Source organism: Priapulus caudatus, unplaced genomic scaffold, assembly GCF_000485595.1.
Source record: "Priapulus caudatus unplaced genomic scaffold, Priapulus_caudatus-5.0.1 Scaffold49, whole genome shotgun sequence".
Lineage (NCBI taxonomy): Eukaryota > Metazoa > Priapulida > Priapulimorpha > Priapulimorphida > Priapulidae > Priapulus > Priapulus caudatus.
Window position 1 is genome coordinate 175,474 of NW_014577110.1, and position 17,500 is coordinate 192,973.

At 49.5% G+C, this 17,500-nt stretch overlaps 2 protein-coding genes across 2 annotated transcripts in view; one reads left to right on the forward strand and one right to left on the reverse strand.

The window, feature by feature from the left end:
• Positions 1-15,537, forward strand: part of LOC106820817 (myosin phosphatase Rho-interacting protein-like) — a 107,752-nt gene extending 92,215 nt beyond the window's left edge. Inside the window, exons 10-23 of the mRNA XM_014825388.1 lie at positions 1,121-1,282; positions 1,904-2,752; positions 3,103-3,228; positions 3,359-3,502; positions 8,256-8,348; positions 8,719-8,847; positions 9,372-9,519; positions 9,715-9,823; positions 10,134-10,263; positions 10,879-11,007; positions 12,123-12,209; positions 12,804-12,972; positions 13,085-13,174; positions 13,349-15,537. Coding sequence (XP_014680874.1) covers positions 1,121-1,282; positions 1,904-2,752; positions 3,103-3,228; positions 3,359-3,502; positions 8,256-8,348; positions 8,719-8,847; positions 9,372-9,519; positions 9,715-9,823; positions 10,134-10,263; positions 10,879-11,007; positions 12,123-12,209; positions 12,804-12,972; positions 13,085-13,174; positions 13,349-13,482 — 2,499 coding nt within the window. The 3' untranslated portion in view covers positions 13,483-15,537. The remainder of the gene's footprint in view (positions 1-1,120; positions 1,283-1,903; positions 2,753-3,102; positions 3,229-3,358; positions 3,503-8,255; positions 8,349-8,718; positions 8,848-9,371; positions 9,520-9,714; positions 9,824-10,133; positions 10,264-10,878; positions 11,008-12,122; positions 12,210-12,803; positions 12,973-13,084; positions 13,175-13,348) is intronic.
• A 93-nt stretch (positions 15,538-15,630) lies between these two features.
• The window catches only part of LOC106820844 (mitochondrial import receptor subunit TOM22 homolog), a 7,997-nt gene continuing 6,127 nt past the window's right edge, over positions 15,631-17,500 (reverse strand). Inside the window, exons 2-4 of the mRNA XM_014825429.1 lie at positions 16,718-16,865; positions 16,368-16,456; positions 15,631-16,174 (exon numbers count right to left, since the gene is read on the reverse strand). Of these exons, the coding sequence (XP_014680915.1) occupies positions 16,097-16,174; positions 16,368-16,456; positions 16,718-16,865 (315 nt within the window). The 3' untranslated portion in view covers positions 15,631-16,096. The remainder of the gene's footprint in view (positions 16,175-16,367; positions 16,457-16,717; positions 16,866-17,500) is intronic.

Sequence of the window (17,500 nt, forward strand, 5' to 3'; positions counted from 1 at the left end):
TGTGAAGGTGTGTGAAGGTGTGTGAAGGTGTGTGTGTGTGTGTGTGTGTGTGTGTGTGTGCGCGCGCGTGCGTGCGTGTGTGTGTGCAGCGACCGGTTTACGGTTTAAGCGGCGGCGGCCCATTACGCTCGGCTCGTAAAGTTACTGCGAAGCAGACAAATACGCAATTTATATTAATACTGTGATCGCGTGACACCTGCATGGTTACCGCGCGGATACGTGCGTTTGTCAAGCGAGAAACACATGATATCAGAAGCTTTACATGGCCGTCGCGATGCGCGTTTGCGCGCGCTGTGCGTGCGATATAGACCGGAAGTGTCTAAAAGTGCGAGCTGAGCCGAACCTTCGCAGTGTTGCTCAAGGGGTCGTTGTCGTAACAGGTACTACAGATATGTACCCCCCGAGGTACATATATGTATACACAAAGTGTACCAGACTTGTACTACAGAAGTGTACCCTAACCCTAACCCTAACTCTAACCCTAACCCTAACCCTAAACATACCTCATATAAAAATATAAACATAATACTAAACAACCTAAAACTACCTCGGGTACATATCTGTAGTACCTGTTACGACAACGACCCTTCGTGTCGCAGTGTTCTATCGTCACTGGTGATCAGTGAGAAGGGTTAAACATGCATTCACAGCGGCTGTAGGCAGCTTACGTTATACCGCAAATCTTTCGGAACGTGAAGAACCGTGGCTTGTGAATATTACATGAATTGAACGGAGATGATATGCAGACTCGTAAAAGGGGAGAGTATGCATAAAAAATAAAAAGCCCTGTGGACACACGACGGTATGGGGATCGTGTATGTATGCGTCATAGAACAGGGCTGCGCGCTTAAGATTGGAACGTGAGAGCGTCTATACCACATAGAACAGGCCTGCAGACCTGACATACGAAACATAAGAGGACGTACAGACAAGCAATAACGACTTGTCAATTTATGATACATTAATTGCGCACTCATTCTGTTCGGGCTGAGATGCATTCGATAAAAAACGTTGACCAATTTCCGTTTGAATTTATGCTCGTGCGCATATCGTGTAAGGTCACGGTTTACTTCGTTATCCGGTTTCCTGTTTTACAACTTCTGTATGTTATGCGTTGCAGGCCTGGAACAGACACTGGTTTGTGCTAAAGGGGCCAACATTGAGCTTCTACAAGGACCAGCAGGCTGAGGAACGTAACGACACAGATGACGTGATCAACTTGTGTGCTGTTGACCGGGTCAGCAAGCTGGACGTTCCAAAAAACTTTGGCTTTCAGATACAGGTAGGAATATTCCATATATAGTGAGAAAGTGTGTGAAAGAGAGTGAGAGAGAGAGAGAGAGATAGCGAGCCAGAGAGAAAGAGAGAGAGAGAGAGGGGGGGAGAATGACAGTAACAGGGGAAGATGGGTGAAGCAAGGAGTTAATGGTGTGATGGAGAGATCGAGTGAATTTAGAAGGAGTGAAGGTTATAAGGATCCGTGAAAGAGCCAAGAAAGCAAAAACTAGAAAGCCAAAAGAATGTCGCAAAAACTATGAATCATAAATATATGTGCGTATAGTGCCAGCATTTATGTTGAATTTGTTAAATGTATAGCTTATCAGTGCGTACCTAAGCATAATACAGCAACGAGGTTTACAGGAAATTACAAAACGAAAGTGTTCCAGCACAATTAATCATGTTTGCATAAACTACTGCATGGCGTCGGGCCTTAATTACTTTCCAAATGCCAAGGTTTGTGGTTTAAACGAAGTAATTCCCAAACGGCTTCAGTGTGTGTGCGTGTGCGTGTGCGTGTGCGTGTGCGTGTGCGTGTGCGTGTGCGTGTGCGTGTGCGTGTGCGTGTGTGTGCAATGGTGGCGTTCACATGTCGAGGCATTGCTATAGCTGCTGTCTCTTACAGACAAAGGAGTCGAAACACATCTTGTCCGCGCTCACGGAAGGTATCCGCAACAACTGGATGCAAGCTCTAGCTGGCAGCATCGAAGCACAGCAGCTGATACGCCAACTGGAGGCGAGCGCCATCAGCGGAAAGCAGAAGCCAGGTCGAAGGTCAGACGCGAAAGCAATCGAGTGCATGGTGGAGCAATCGCCGGAGCGGAATGTGCCACGGGTCAGCGAGAGACGATCGAAACACAAGAGCAGTGCCGCGAAAAAGGATCCGCCCGCCGACTCGCCGGATAAGGACATAAATAAGAACGAGTTGAAGTCGTCGGCGGAGTCGGCCGACATTGAACTGCCCGCGAAGCGAAAAATTGCCAACATATCTAAAGACGTGCCAAGCGAAGTGTCGTCAGAGAGCGCGAAAGCGAGCGCGGAGCCGCCGGCGCCCTCTACAATGAGCCCGCAGTGGAAGCCGTCCTCCGCGCTCACGCAGCCGCCACCTCAGGAGAATCAGTGCAATCAGCCGGCGAGCGTCGTCGACGCAGAGACGCGCACGGCGCCCCCTGGCTGCATCGCCGTGCATCCGGCGGATGCGCCGACGGAGACGGTTAGTTTGTCGATGCCGGCGCGAGCGGTCGACCTGGACATCAGCTCAGACTCTGACCGCGACACGCCGCGCCGCTTCAGCGTCGATCGGCCGGACTCCAACCTTGACCGCGTCGACGGCGTCGCGAAGCACGCCGAGCACAGGTCGCCGACCTCGCAAGCTCGCTCAAGGTCACGCTCAAGGTCAAAGTCGCCGAAGCCGGGCGATCGCAGGGCCAGGCAGCCGTCGAAGGAGGAAGAAAGCGCAGCGTCTGTTCAAGAGGTTTGTCCGGCTCTATGAGAAAACTCGATTTGATAAACTGGTCACACTTATATATTTTTGCATTTCGATTGTCAGGGGTGAATAATGACAAATGCTTGTCATTGTTTACCCCTGCTATTGTCTAGCTTTGTGTAGCTTTATTGCCTAATTAGCGCATTAATAGTATATGGCATTTTGTCTCTTTAGGTGGAGTCATGTTCATCAAGCATCACACAACATGTTTAGTAGTGTGATTCGCGTTATGCGTGAACTGTATAAATAACTCGCTGGCTTGTTAGCAACGTGAATGCATAACATTTAACATTCTCGTTGCCCTTTCCCTTTAAAGACAGAACGTTTTCTGTTGTCAGGCTGCACCAATGAAACCTAGCAGCTTGAAGCATAAACATGGCTCTGACTCCAAGACGGCTTTGACCTCTCCTCCTGATCATGACACAATCAGCAGTACGGTCGATACTCAGCTACTGCAGGCAGAGGTTCGACTTACTTCAGTTGTCCTTCTCCGTCGCGATAACGACGGATAACGAACATATCATTCTTATCGATATATTTCTCGTTGGCATCATTTAGTTTTCCTCTTCACAGTTTTGTATCTCCGTACTGCAGGTGGAGTCGTTACAGCAGCGGCTAGAGCAGATGCAGCGGGAGTTGCTGCATAGTCATCAGGAGAATGTTGAGCTGAAAACAGCCCTTGCAGCCCAAGGGTCCAGCAGTGAGTCAGCTCCCAACCAGTCTGACCTGGAGAAGCAGGTACGTACGTGTGCTTGTGCTAACGGCATGAACGTGAAGTCCTTGCAGGGGAGAAGAAAACTGACCCCTTGCAGTCGCATGTGCACATATGCGTGTGCATTAACATTGATAACCTGTATATAATAGGCATACGCTGTTTAACAGAACAAAATGTTTTTGGAATTTAACTGTAAACGAACGTCGCAAGAGTGGTAGCGCCACCCCCACTAACACCAGCTTTAACACAGTGTGCAACAGTGTGTGCTGCATGCCGTCCCCAGTCCGCACTAGTTGAGATGATGCGATGGTTCGAATTTTACGTTGACAGGTGACAGCACTGATGCGCGAGAAGAACAAACTGCATGTGAGCATGAAGGCAGCAGAGCTGCAGCTGGCTGAAGCCAGGAAGGTGACGGACGTTGCGAAAAATCAGACGGACATGCTAAAGAAGAGCCTACATGAAACGAAAGAGACGATCTTCACTCAGCAGGGTGAGATCGGTCGGCTGCGCGCCGGCGTCGACTCGTACTCGGCCCGCGCCGGCGACCTAGAGGGCGCCGTGCATCGCGCCGAGCAGCAGCAGGCGCGCGAGAAAGAGAAGTTTGTCGCGATGAACCAGGAGTGGGACAAGCACTTCAAGGCGCTCGAGCGCGACCTGACGGCGGCGGAAGCGCGCGCGCGCACGCACAAGGCCGTCGCGCGCGACCTCGCCGAGAAGGTCGCCTTCTACGAGGAGCTAGCGCGCGAGGAGGAGGACCACAGCCGGCTGATCGGCGAGCAGTGTCGTATCATCGAGGAGCTGCAGGGTGAGCTGAACGAGCTCGAGCGCACGCGCGGCGCGGACGCGGCACCCGCCGACGACGACGACCGCGCGCTGAAGCAGCTGCAGCTCGACGACGTCCGCGGGAAGCTGGGCGAGGCCGAGCGCAAGCTGGAGGACACGGAGAGGAGACTCGTCGCGGAGGAGCTCAAGGTGGAGGCGGCGGAAAGGAAGCTGGAGGAGGCGGAGGCCGACGTCGCCGTGGCGGAGCAGGAGAAGCGCGAGCAGCTCGACAAGCTGCGAGACCTCGACGAGACGCTGCGCCACCAGGAGGCGCTCATCTCCACGCTGCGCCGCGACGCCGCAGAGGCGAATACGCTCCGGGAGGAGGCGGCCTCTCTCTCGGCGCAGTGCGACAAGATGAGGAGCGCGCTGTCCGCGCGCGACGACAAGGCGAGGTCTCTCCGCGACGAGCTATCCGGTGCGCTCCGCACGAACGCCGAGGTCAGGGAGAGTCTCGGCGAGACGTCGCGTCGCAACGCGCAGCTGTCTCAGGGCGTCGCCGAGGCGTCGCGGCAGGTCAGCGAGCTGAGCGAGCGGCTGGAGGCGGCCGCGCGGGACCGGCGGGAGCTGGCCGGCGACGTCGAGGAGGCGCGCGCGGAGGCGAGCGACGCGCGGGCGGCGGCCGAGCGAGCGGGCAAGGACGGTCAGCGACTGCGGGCGGAGCTGGCCGGCGTGCACGCCGAGAACGACAAGCTGGAGATCTGCGTCGAGGAGCTGCAAGCGGCGTGCGTCGAGCGCGAGCGCGGGCTTGCCGAGGCGCTCGCGGCGCACGTTGAAGCACGCGACGCGCTCGCCGAGACGCGAGCGACCCTCGCCGCCGAGAGCGACCGCCTCCAGGGGGAGTCGGCGTGCGCGCGGCAGCAGGCGGACGGCGCGCTGGCGGAGACGCGGCGCGAACGCGAGGAGGCGGCGGCGGCGAGGGCCGTCGCTGATCGGCTGGAGAGGGATCTCGCGGCGGCGATTGCCGCGCAGGAGGAGCTGAGGCAGGCGAAGGCGCGCCTGCAGGAGGGGCTGAGCCACGTGCAGGAGGACTACCGCGATCAGATCGCCATCATGAACGGACGCGTGCACGAGCTGAGCGGCAAGCTGAGCGCGGCGGAGCGCGCGAGCCGCCTGCACGAGTCGCAGCTGCACTCGGCGCAGGTCGAGCGCATGGCGCGCAGCAGCAAGGAGCAGGCGAAGGTGGCGCGCTCGCGAGACGTCACGAAGCGGATCGAGCGGCTTGAGGCGCGTCTCGGCGCGATCGACGCGAGATCGTCGTGCGCGGAGCGTCCTCTGGTGTCGGACGATGCGACGAGCAACCTCGCCGTTCCCGACCAGCGGAAGAGCGGGTACGCGATCGTCACGGGCAAGCTGAAGAGTCTAGAGGATAGCGTCGCGCGAGCCGAGCGGGCGCTGGACGTGGTCACCGCGACCAACGACGACGACGAGGGGTCGAAGAGCGGGCAGTGGACGCGGACAGGGGACGGCAAGGGGGCGCTGAACGCGATCGCCGCCTCGCAGAGCGCGCTGAACGCGATCGTCGCCGCCGACGACGACGACGGGTCGCCGTCGGATGCGCGGCGGCGGCCGCGCACGGCCGAGAGCGTGATCCGTCACGCGCAGGTGGCGCTGGAGAACCTCATCCAGGAGCTGGACGTCGGCGACGCGGCGGTGTCGTCGCCGGCGGCGCTGCGCGAGAGCCTTATCCACGTGCAGAAGCTGCTCGGAACCGAGTGCGGCGGCGCCAGCAGCTTCGAGCTCGGCCTCGTCGAACGCCTCCTGGCGGCATGGTCCGGCGCTCGCGGAGGCGCGGAAGAGGGCGCCACCGGTGGCGAAAGCCGCGCCGCGACGATGGCGCTGTTCGCGCGCAAGCTCGCGTTCGAGACGGTGCTGCTCGGCGAGATGGCGCACGCGCTGGCGGCGCGCGGCGCGGGCGGCGGCGCCGCGGCGACCAGCCTCGAGGACACGGCGACGGCGGCCATCTTCCCCGCGCTCGTCGAGCGAATCCAGCTGCAGGGCGAGGTGTGCGACATCTACGATGAGCTGTCGACGCTCGTCGCCATCGACGTCAAGAGCCTCCACCAGGGGGCGCCGTCGGTGGCGCAGCAGCCGGCGCTGTCGCTGCTCGCCGGCCGCGCGCTGGCGTCGGCCAACGTCGACGCAAACCTCGACAAGCTTCACGACGCGCTGCAGGAGGGCGGCTTCGCGATCACGACAAAGGCCGTCATGCAGGCCGAGCTGCTGCTGGGACTGCGGCACATGAAGCGCGCGGGTTGCTCCCGGGAGGGGGCGCCGGCGGAGGCGGCGGCGGCGGCGCACGAGCCCGCGGGCGAGCACGACGGCCTCGAGCTGATCTACGACGCCGTGCAGCTCGCCGAGACGCAGAAGCTCGCCGACGAAATCATCGACAAGCAGCTGGGGAGCCACCTGGTGGCGAGACGCGGCGACGGCGGCGGCGGCGGCGTCGACGCGGGCGAGCGGGAGGCGCGGCGCGCGGAGGACCTGGCGGTGAGCGCGCGACTGCGGCACGAGATCCTTACGCGCGAGCCGGTCATACGCAAGTACGGCGAGCTCGAGGACCGCGCCGTGCGCATCGAGGCCGCGAACGCCGTCCTCAAGGACTACCTCAGCGGGCTGAGCGAGTTTGCCGGCGACATCGTGCGCGAGGGCCTCCACCGCGCCGAGCTCACGTACGTGCGGCAGCGGCTGCGCCAGCAGGCGGCGTCGGCGGCGCCGTCCGCCGCCGGCACGATCCAGTCGCTGACAATGCAGAGCTCGCAGAACATCGCCGGCGTGAGGGGGCGCTACGAGCAGCTGCTGGAGGACGAGCGCGCGGAGTTTGTGGCGACGCTCGCGAAGATGCAACGCCGCGTCGCCGAGCTCGAACAGCAGGCGGCCGAGCCTCGGCGACAAGTGGACAGCGCCGCGGCCGCCGAGGACGACCCCCAGGGGGCGCCGCCGGATGCCGACGTGTGCGGGTGTTGCCGGGAGAGGCGCGCGCGGGCGGAGTTGGCGGAGAACCCGCTGCACGCGGAACGGGAGGCCGCCGACGACGACGACGGGTGTGTGGCGCAGGTGCAGGCGCGGCTGGCGGCTCGGCGGGAGAGGCACGACGCGGCGACTCGCGCGCTGACCCTTGACCTGCAGGAGACGCGCGAGAAGCTGCGACTCGCCGGTCTCGAGGTCGCCAAGGAGACGGAGTCGGTCGCCGAGCTCACGGAGCACATCTACAGACAGGAGGAGGAGTTGGCAGAGCTGAGGGCGGCTGCCGCCGCTGCTGCGTGGCGACGCCAGGAGGCGGAGGAGGAAGGAGACGCGACGCGGCAGGTACAGCCAACGCTCTCGCGTCCTCACCGGCGTATGCTGGGCTAACGGTGGTTTCGCGCTGGATGGTGGAATCTCTGGATTGCCACGTCTCTTGCACCTGTCGGATTCTGTTTCGGTTTCATTTCGGCACTGGTGTTCTCCTTTGATCACCAGTGTCCTTCTGTTCTCTACTGTAGAGTAGTGAAGTTTCCGTACATGCAACACGTTGTCAGGTGCATGCTATTCCTTTCAGACTGTCATTCGGGGTATGCTTTCCTTTCTTTTAACCCTGCATGCTGGTTTCCATTGCACAAGTGTTTACATACTACACTTTCTTTGCAGAGATATTTTTTATTTAATTTGCACTGACATTGGCATTCTTGGAAGTGGAATTTAACACTTAGATTCTACTAAAGTGATAATTTCTGTTTTCAGGTTTAACATGTCTTATATAGCCTATGAAAATGTCACATTAGGTTGTCGACCTGTTATCACTTTATCTTTACATTACTTAATGGAAAGAGCTTGTCCTTTTCATAATGAAAGTATCATTTCAGTGTATTCAGCCAAGCATGACTTAAAATGTCAGCGCTATTTCTATTGTGAGCAGTTTGTCGCTGTACGTGAATGCACGTACGTAACTGCTTGCCCATTGCACAACAGGTGCAACACAGTGATTCGGAGGCTGATGAAGACACATACAGGTCGTTGACGCAACAAGTGCGGGAGCTGGAACTCTACATCATCGATCTGAAGGTGAGACTGACTTAAAGTTCGTCGCGATACCTACGTACAGGGAAAAAATTACTTTTTTTTTCACGGGAGCTCTTGTTCAAGTCTGTGGGAAAAATAGCTCTCGTCAAAATTTTTTACGGGAGCTATTTTGAGCCTCACGGGAGCGATTTTGGAGGTTTGAAGAGCGAATCGCTCATCGCTCCCGTGTATTTTTTACCCTGCCTACGTAGATCATTAACGAAGTCAATTTCATCGGAAGCCGAGTTCAGTCCACGTCACGCTTTTCGAGAACTGCTCTGCATGCACCTGCTCCTGCTGAATATTATTATTCGCGGTGTTTACGTAGCATTTGTGTACACATCTGCGGATTTCTTGCATATTTTTCGTGCAGAAAGCGCACGTGCGTGAGTTGGCAGAGGAGAGGTGCGACAATGACCGCAGGCTTACGGAGCTGGAGACCCCTCCTGTCAGTGATGAGGCCATTAAGCACAGATTCCAGGCACAGACAGAGCAGCTAAAGGTACACGGATACCTCACCCTTTCTGTCAGATCGCGATTTCTTTTTTTGTTCATGTTTAGACCTGATTGTATTGTATAGCTCTTATGGTAGTATGTTATAGTCAGGCTACAGACAGTGGCCCTTTCGTGTATGCTCGTTCACGCTCGTATGTTTCGACGTGTTTTATTTAACAAGTCTATCGTATGTGGTATTGGAAGGTATGGTTTTCATTTCTCCTCTCGGTTTCATTTGTGGAGCATGAAACCTCCATAACTGCACGACTGGTTTACATAACTGGCCTTTTCCAGCACAGTTACTCGCCGTTACGTGAATGTGGTTGTTTGCCTCGTGCCGGTGGTGTTCCATTTGGGCACGACAAAACCGCACCAGTTATCCTCTCCTCTAAACGTATCAGGCAAGGCGGAATGTGGTTTTGCCGTGTGCAGGAGATATGTAAAAGATACTTAGCGTATCTAAACCAACTCTCTCTACTTGTTTTCCCCGTGTCTCGAATAACCGCACGCTCGCATTAACCTATGCTGCAGGAGATGTGTGAGCGCGGATCGCTGGCACTGCAGATGTCCCACCGACAGATCATCATTGAGCTTCGCGACAGACACCGCAAAGACATGGAGGAGCGGAAGATGGAGCAGGAGAACCTTCTGGCGGAAGAGACGGCTGCGACAAGAGCGGGTGAGCTCAGAAATGCTCATCTTGCATCTGCCCGAGTATTAGAATCGAGCAGTTGACTCTAGAGTCTCCTACATCGGTAGTGTCAAGTGTGCCCGACTAGATGTTCCTAAAGGTTTGCTTTCAAAGGTCTTTTCCATTGAGTTTGCTTCTGTAGCTTTTACTTGTTGGTACTGATCGGCTATTTCTTATTTGCAGCACTCGATATCATCAAAAAAGACCACCAGATGGAGCTGGAGAAAGAGGTGGAGAAAATCAGAACGGAATACGAGAATGACCTCAAAGCAGTTGCGAGCAAAGAGCAAGAGTATGTACAGGATAATGAAACACCCAGCCTGTTATTTCTCAAGCTTGGAATAGGATATGTTGCCAGCAATGAAGAAGACCCAACCCAATCCAGACCAATCCCCCTACCCAAATCTGGTTCCCCTGGTTGCAAGCCTATCTTATCATAGTTACATGCTGCTCTGGTTTAACCCAGATTTTATGGTTCCCTGATAGAACCCATTACTTTAGCAGCCAACACTGGTCCTCGGTGTAGCTTTCCGTACCGAATCCTTATATGAAGTGACTGAAGTCCCGATCCCAGGCCCAACACAGTATCGTTTCTGTTTCAGTGAGAAGCTAGAGATGCTCAAGCATGAGGTCAGTGTGTTGTCCGAGCAATACTCCCTAAATCTGCTGGAAAATGCCACTCAGGCCGAAGCTTTGGAGAAGCAGAAGAAGCTGCTTCGAGGTTGCACGCAGGTACAGTGTAGACATCACCAAGAATACATTCAATTCAAATTTACTACGTCACAAATTTTCTATGGTAAAATTTGTAAAAAAAAAATTGCCATTTTTTACATTAAAAGTAAGAACTAACGGGACTAAACGTATCGTCAAATTTTTACCTGATAAGATTGTTTCTCAACTAGTTAAAAATCCAAAAAACCTGGACGATTTGATATTAATGTTCCCAACATTAATTGCTTGCTATGGGCTATGTATGAGTCACGAGTGTTTGTTCACATCGAACAATATAGTAAAACAGGAAGTATAATGCAGCAATTTAACCATAAAAAGTGAACAGAATTACTTATATTTTGTGAAAAAGTGTAAATGTTTTTTTAATTTTTATTATTTTTGGTGATGTAATCACTTTAATTGCTATTATGCCATCACTTGGTGGATTTGAAATTTGCCCACAACGGTATAGACCATGTTTGAAGAATGTAAAACGTCCGACTTTTCGTTACCATATTACTTGCTTTCCTGTATTTTGCCCATCTCGTGATTACTGCGTAGATGGCTGTTCAGCTTTACTCTGTCAGTCTGACCATAAATGCAAGGCAGTGAATCAATCCCACCCTTAACTTTCAGGACATCGTGGAACTTCGTGCAAAAAACAAAGAGCTGCTTGCCAGGTTAGGTGCAGAGGCATCCAGCACACGTAACGATGATAGCATTAGCCAGAAGGAGGCAAAAGATGAAGAATTGTACAGCCTGAAGGTAGCTATACCCGAGTTAGAAGAGAACATCTGTCAATATGAAGTGAAAATTACGGACTATTTACGAACTTTTGACAATAATTACAGAAAACTAAGAACATATGGAAAGAAATGCAAACAATTACAGAAAATCAGTAGCAAAATTTGCTGACAAGTACGGGCACTTCTTTAATAGTCCTTTAAGCATGCACAAAACATGAATGCTCGTGCAATTTTTTCTGAGCACGGCTAGAGTTTTGCAAGACTTTATAATTGCGTGTGCATGCATGTTTGTGCATGTTCATGCATGTGTGAGCATGTGCGTGCGTGCTCGTGCATGCGTGCGTGCGTGTGTGCATGTGTGTGCACTCGTGCACACGTACACTTGCACATGCACACACACGTGTGTTTATATGTGTGTGCGTGGGCATGTGCTCGTGAGTATGCGTGCGCGTGGTGTGCGTGCATGTGTGCATGTGTGTGCACTCGTACACTTGCACATGCACACACACACATCTGTTTATATGTGTGTGTGCGTGTGCGTGTGCGCGTGAGTATGCGTGCGCGTGGTGTGCGTGCATGTGTGTGTGTGTGTGCATGTGTGTGTGTATATAACTGTAATAAAATTGACTTTAGTTTATGAGCATGTTCGTTGTTTTTGCTATTGAAAGTATACAGGAGACTTGCATAATTATATGCACAGCATACGCACGTACTGCTGTGGATGCTGTGCTAACAGCCAGCCATCCCTTCTGTCAAATGCACTCACTGGAACAATCGGCACCAGCTTGCTGATGGAACGGGCATCTTAGATCTATAAAACGTTTAACGAAATTCTCCTTTCATCAAGCAAGGATCAATTTTGCTGTAGACTTTCCCTAGTTGTCTGTAGTTGTTCGTATTTGTTTGTAGTTGTGCGAAGTTGTTTGTAGTTATTCCTCAATCTTCATAAATAGTCTGTAATTTTCACTTCATAATGTATGATATTAGTACAGTTTATGTAGTTACAGTTGTGTGTCTGATTAGGGCTGTGGTCACACTGAGCAATGCCATGCAAAGTTGACCTTTGTTTCATGGCAATTAAGTTAATGACATTTCTCACAATTTCTCAAAAAGTGCTTCCCTCGCCTACTATAGGTGAAGTTGCGTGTTAAGGAGGCGGAGCTTGCCGATATGCGAGATGAGATGACGAAGCTCAAAGAGAAAATTAGTGAAGATCAGAAGGTCAGTCATGGCGACAATACATGTATGGGCCCTTCTAGCCAGATACTCAGTTCTGAGCAAATACCCCCATGTAGGCAGATGCACAGTCTGCAATACATTTATGTAACATTTAAATACTAACTTAGCAATCCACCTAGTCCTGGATAGATGTAACGGTCCTGAAGGCAGATACTCAAGTGTACAATATATTTATAGGCACCCAGCGAGTCATTCTGCGATTATCTAAAGGTAGCCACATGCAGGCAGATAACCAGTCCTGCATACGTTCAATGTTTCCCAGTATAGATGAGGTTGGGATGTATTGGAAGTTTATCTTTGAAGATTAAAGATTTTATAAGCAGCCTCCTTGTGCCAGCCAGATATCCCATCATGGATATCTTGATATTAAAGCAATAATGAAGGCAGATAATCATGTTTTTAATTGTATATAAACACCAGTTTTGGCACTTACCTGGAGCAAACATGAATGGAAGTTATGTGTATATGAGTAGAGAGAACCTCTATTACACCAATGACTGCAACCTGTTTTAGATGGTCGGGCAACGCGGAATACGCAAACCGATTGTCTATCAAATGTACTTCTGCCTTTGTTAGAACACAGAGAAGATCATGAAGCAGTACAGCAAGTTGAAAGGAGAGCTGGGGCTGGGAAGAGCAGAGAGGTTGGAACAGTCGGATTCCCTTCATAAAAGCACACAGGAGCTGGATCGCTATCGTACCCATCAGTCTCGCAGCCGGGAGCGAAGGCGAATCGATAGCGATGGTGGGTGCTGACCCCTGCTGGGATATTCGTGCAATTAAGATAGGTAAATATTTTCCATGTGTGTTTGTCGTTTCATACGTTAACATCGTTATTTTTTCTTTCGATTGAGTAGATGACCGTGACAACATCCCAACCAATGAGAAGGGCACCCCAGCCTTTTCTGAGCCTAAATCAAAGCCTCAGGTGACCTTACGAAAAAAGTGTGAGTACCTAGCAGGCTGGCTCGTCTGGCAGCACTGGACAATCCTTGTATTCATATCAGCGCTTCAAAAATCCCAGTTTAACATTGAAAATGCAATATCATTCATGCACTGGTCATCTGCTCGATCACATTGCAATCGACTGAACTGCACCTTGGCATCTCTTGTTTGTTCAGTGTCTAGGCGGTCTCAGAGCAGCCCCGGTTACTACAGATACACGGTGGATCTCGGGCCAGATGGCTGGTTCAGTCTGCAGACACCAGCCGGAATCGTGCAAGACAGGCGACGCTACTTTGAAGAGCCACGATGATCACCGACCAGTACACACATAAACAGGAAGAAGTCATAGGCTCAGCATGTTACGTACAGAACTAAGGCCCGTTGTTAGACACATCACGAACGGATGAGATAAAGTGCCCTAACTTCTTCACAACACTTAATTTGAAAAGTCATGTCATTATAGACTTATATCATAGACATTAATGATGTTTCTGACAACAGGCCTCTAAATAACTTCAGTTTGCATGCTGGTGGCACCATGTAGGATACTTGTGTGTTACTAATGTAAGGGGTTTACATGAAATATGTCCTTCCCTTTAATATGCTTTCTTATATTGATTTACAGTTTATAAACAGTGGATTATTGCAATACTTGCAATTACTCTAAAATGAATTTGATAACAACTTCATTTACAAACATTTCTCTATGTATAACCATGATAGATCATGCCACTCAGGACGTTTGGCCAGATATCAGCAAAGACACAATCGTGAAAGAAAACATTATTTTAGAATTTGAGGATATATTATACTTATAGCATAAAAAATAGTATACACCTGCCATATTTCTGTCATCAGACATTTACTTTTATATTAGACAGTGAAGATGTTCAAATCAGTCGCCACCATGCGACTCTTGCTGCCTCCCTGATAAAGTTGAACTTTTGCATTTTTATTTTGCTAGTTTCAGACCTGGAGCTAATTACCAAAGTGTAATGATACCTAAACCTAGCGTATTTGTTTGTACGACTTTCTGTTTCTCGAATAAATACTTGCATGGTCATACTGAAACTACTAGAGGATACAAGATATTGCAATTCTTCTTATATTCATGAATGAGAAATACAGTTGGTATGTTACGTACAGTTATTGAAAACTGAATCTGTACAACTTTGCCAAAGCAGTACAAGTAGTGGTGCCACCAAAGTTAAAAACAAATGATCCAGTTTTAAAACATTTTTGGAAATGTTTTTTTGTCAATGCTGAACCACACAATTTTTATTTAGCTTAATATACACCTATTTTAACTGAAGGTATCCGTTAAACCTTCAAGTAATGTTACCCGTTAATATGCAAGTGTTTGTCGCGGGTTACTGAAACCTTATTGGTGTCACGTACTTGAAATCGCTTCTTGAATGAACTTGAAAAAAAAAATTATTTATACGCGTGGGCATTATTGTGGCAAATCAGATCGAGTGTAAGGGAGTTTAGTCCATGCTTGTACAATCATGATACAGTCGATCGACTCGATTCTGTGCATTTCCTGTCAAAGTGAGATCATTTCAGGTCTCCATATCAACAGGCTGGATGCAGATCTGTCTCTTGTCCTAGTGCCTAATGCCGTTATACAGGCAAGCTGTTTTACTGCTGTTACTTCAAAATAAATGTTAATCATTAATTATATTTATAATATAGTAGTGCATCGATATTTCGCATAATATACAGTTATGTAAAATACATGTTATTCATGTTATTGTGGCAAAATTGGCGAAGGTGTTGTAATATTAACTATTGGTATTTTTGTAATATTCAATTAATACTATATATGCATTTGAAAGGGGTTATTATGTATTCATTGTATACATGTTATTGTTTGTAGTTATTAAGTGTACAGTCAGCTTTAACTGAACAATATCCCTGCTTGCTTCTGAAAGAAATATATCAAAGCAAGGTTTAGATACATTCTAGAATATTATCAGCAGTGGTACTGAATGTACCCTGATTGCGCAATGTTTTGAGAGGTAGTGTGGAATATAGTATCATGTGCAGCCTCCTACTGTGGCAATGCTCAATCCAAGTAGTTCCAGTCCTCTAGCAAGCAGGCACCAGTGTCACTTTTAGTAGTGTAAAGCTTCAGTGTGCAACTGGTTTATTGTCGACCAGTGTCTGTATAACTAAACCTATTTTAGTTTTTTTTTACTCTTCTGTATAGAATACAGTCGTGTACATTCATGGAGCAATAGACTGGTTTGTTATTTATCATTTGGCATTTTACTCTTGTTGTTATTTTTCTCACTGAAGTGACTATGAAAATTGTAAAATTACTTCATAGGAACATGGTCCTAATAAAACGATCAAACTTCTCTATGATTATTGACATGTACTCAATGTTACTACTTAATGTTAATGAGACAGTTCAGAATGAATACAAATTTTTCATTACCCAGAACCAATATAGTGTTTTTGGACATGCTTCTTTTATGTGAGGAAGATCTGATGACAAAATATATAACACTACTTGTCAATATCTAATTCACAAATTTAACTTAAAAATTAAAACTTTTTCCTGTATGTGAAGTTTCAATGGAAATTTGCAATCAACAAACGGGAATGTTCGCCGAAAAAGGAAGTACAGCACGCCAATGAGATCTGCCTAACTTAACAATTTCGACCGATTACAGCTACTACAAGCTGATATCGTGTATGACGAACTCTTAAACCCAACCAAGCATGTTATATGCTAACGTTTGGGCTTAAAACAACACAGCTCTACTTCGTGCAACATTTTACGGGCACAAATATTAGAATAAGACATACATGTGTATAGCAGGAGTATACAACCTCTATATGGTGAGCTTAACTTGGAAAGATTAACAATAATCGATGTTCATTTAAAACATGGATTTAGTCGCATACTAGGGCAATCAGTGGGCTGCTGCTGCTGCTGCTCCCCCGTGCATTGCATGCTGCCCTGATACTGCTGCACTGGGTCCCAGCAGGATCTATAAATAAGGGAAAATATATTTCATGAATTCTGAACTTTGCAAATACTAAAAGAAACACATTACATGATCAGATCTACAATTACTGAGCCACTTCACTGATCATGATATCTCTCTCCTACTCTTCTCACACCCAGTCTCCTATTTATATGTGCTAGTAGTCTATCTCACCGCTCATTTCTAACACACCCACCTGTCTCTGTTGAGCCAACTGTGCCTGTTCCATCTGTGATCTTTCCATCTCAAATATCACAGGTGCCATCAGAACCGTAGAGGAAGAAACTGTAAGAAATATGTAAGCATCACGAGCAATATGGCTCCATGTTTGTAATAATTTGCTTTTATACTGGTACCACAGGCTCTGCATATGCAGAATAAATTATACCTATTACAGTCCATAAAAGTGATCACTCTGTCTGAATAATACAGACTGCATACAGTACATGGTTTAGACTTGATAATGACCAATTCCTAGCTAAAATCAAATATCCGTCTAGTCTATAATGACTGCAAGAAGACCGAACCAGATTTCCAGCAACATACCTAGAATCCACATTACTGTTCTGCTGACGCCATACAGGCCAAACAAGCCACCGACAGAATTCGTTACCAGTGACGATACACCACTTCTTAGTGATGGGGGAAACATTTCTGTGAGCCCCACTAATCTTTCCCAGGCACTCTCATCTTCCTATAATCAAGAAGAACAGTGATTATATAACAAGTAATAAACAATTTAGCCTCTACTCACTAATTGATGCATAAATGCCATAATGATGGGGTGATGCTCCATTAGGAGCGTTCCCAACTTTAATGTCCATTAATGTCGTGATATAAAAGAGATATAAAGGGGGGTGGATCGATATCAATTAGATATCAAAGGGGGTTAGATATGAAATAGATATCAAGGGGGGGGGGGGTGCATCGATCTCAATTAGATATCAAGGGGGTTAGATATGAAATGATATCAAGGCGAGGTTATATATAGGGTATATAGAGGGAGCAAGCAACATTGAGACTGGGGTATGTTCGCTTTGTTTCGCTGGACTCGCTCGCTTCGTTGCTCGAGCAAGCGAAATACACAGCGGGGCCATGTTCACTTCGTTCGCTGGACTTCGCTGGACTTCGTTGCTCGAGCAAGCGAAATACGAGCGGGGCCATGTTCGCTTCGTTTCGCTGGCTTCGCTGCTCGGCAAGCAAAATACAGAGCGCGAATGTTCGCTTCGTTTCGCTGGACTTCGCTGGACTTCGTTGCTCGAGTAAGCAACATTGAGACTGGGGTATGTTCGCTTCGTTTCGCTTCGTTTCGCTGGACTTCGTTGCTCG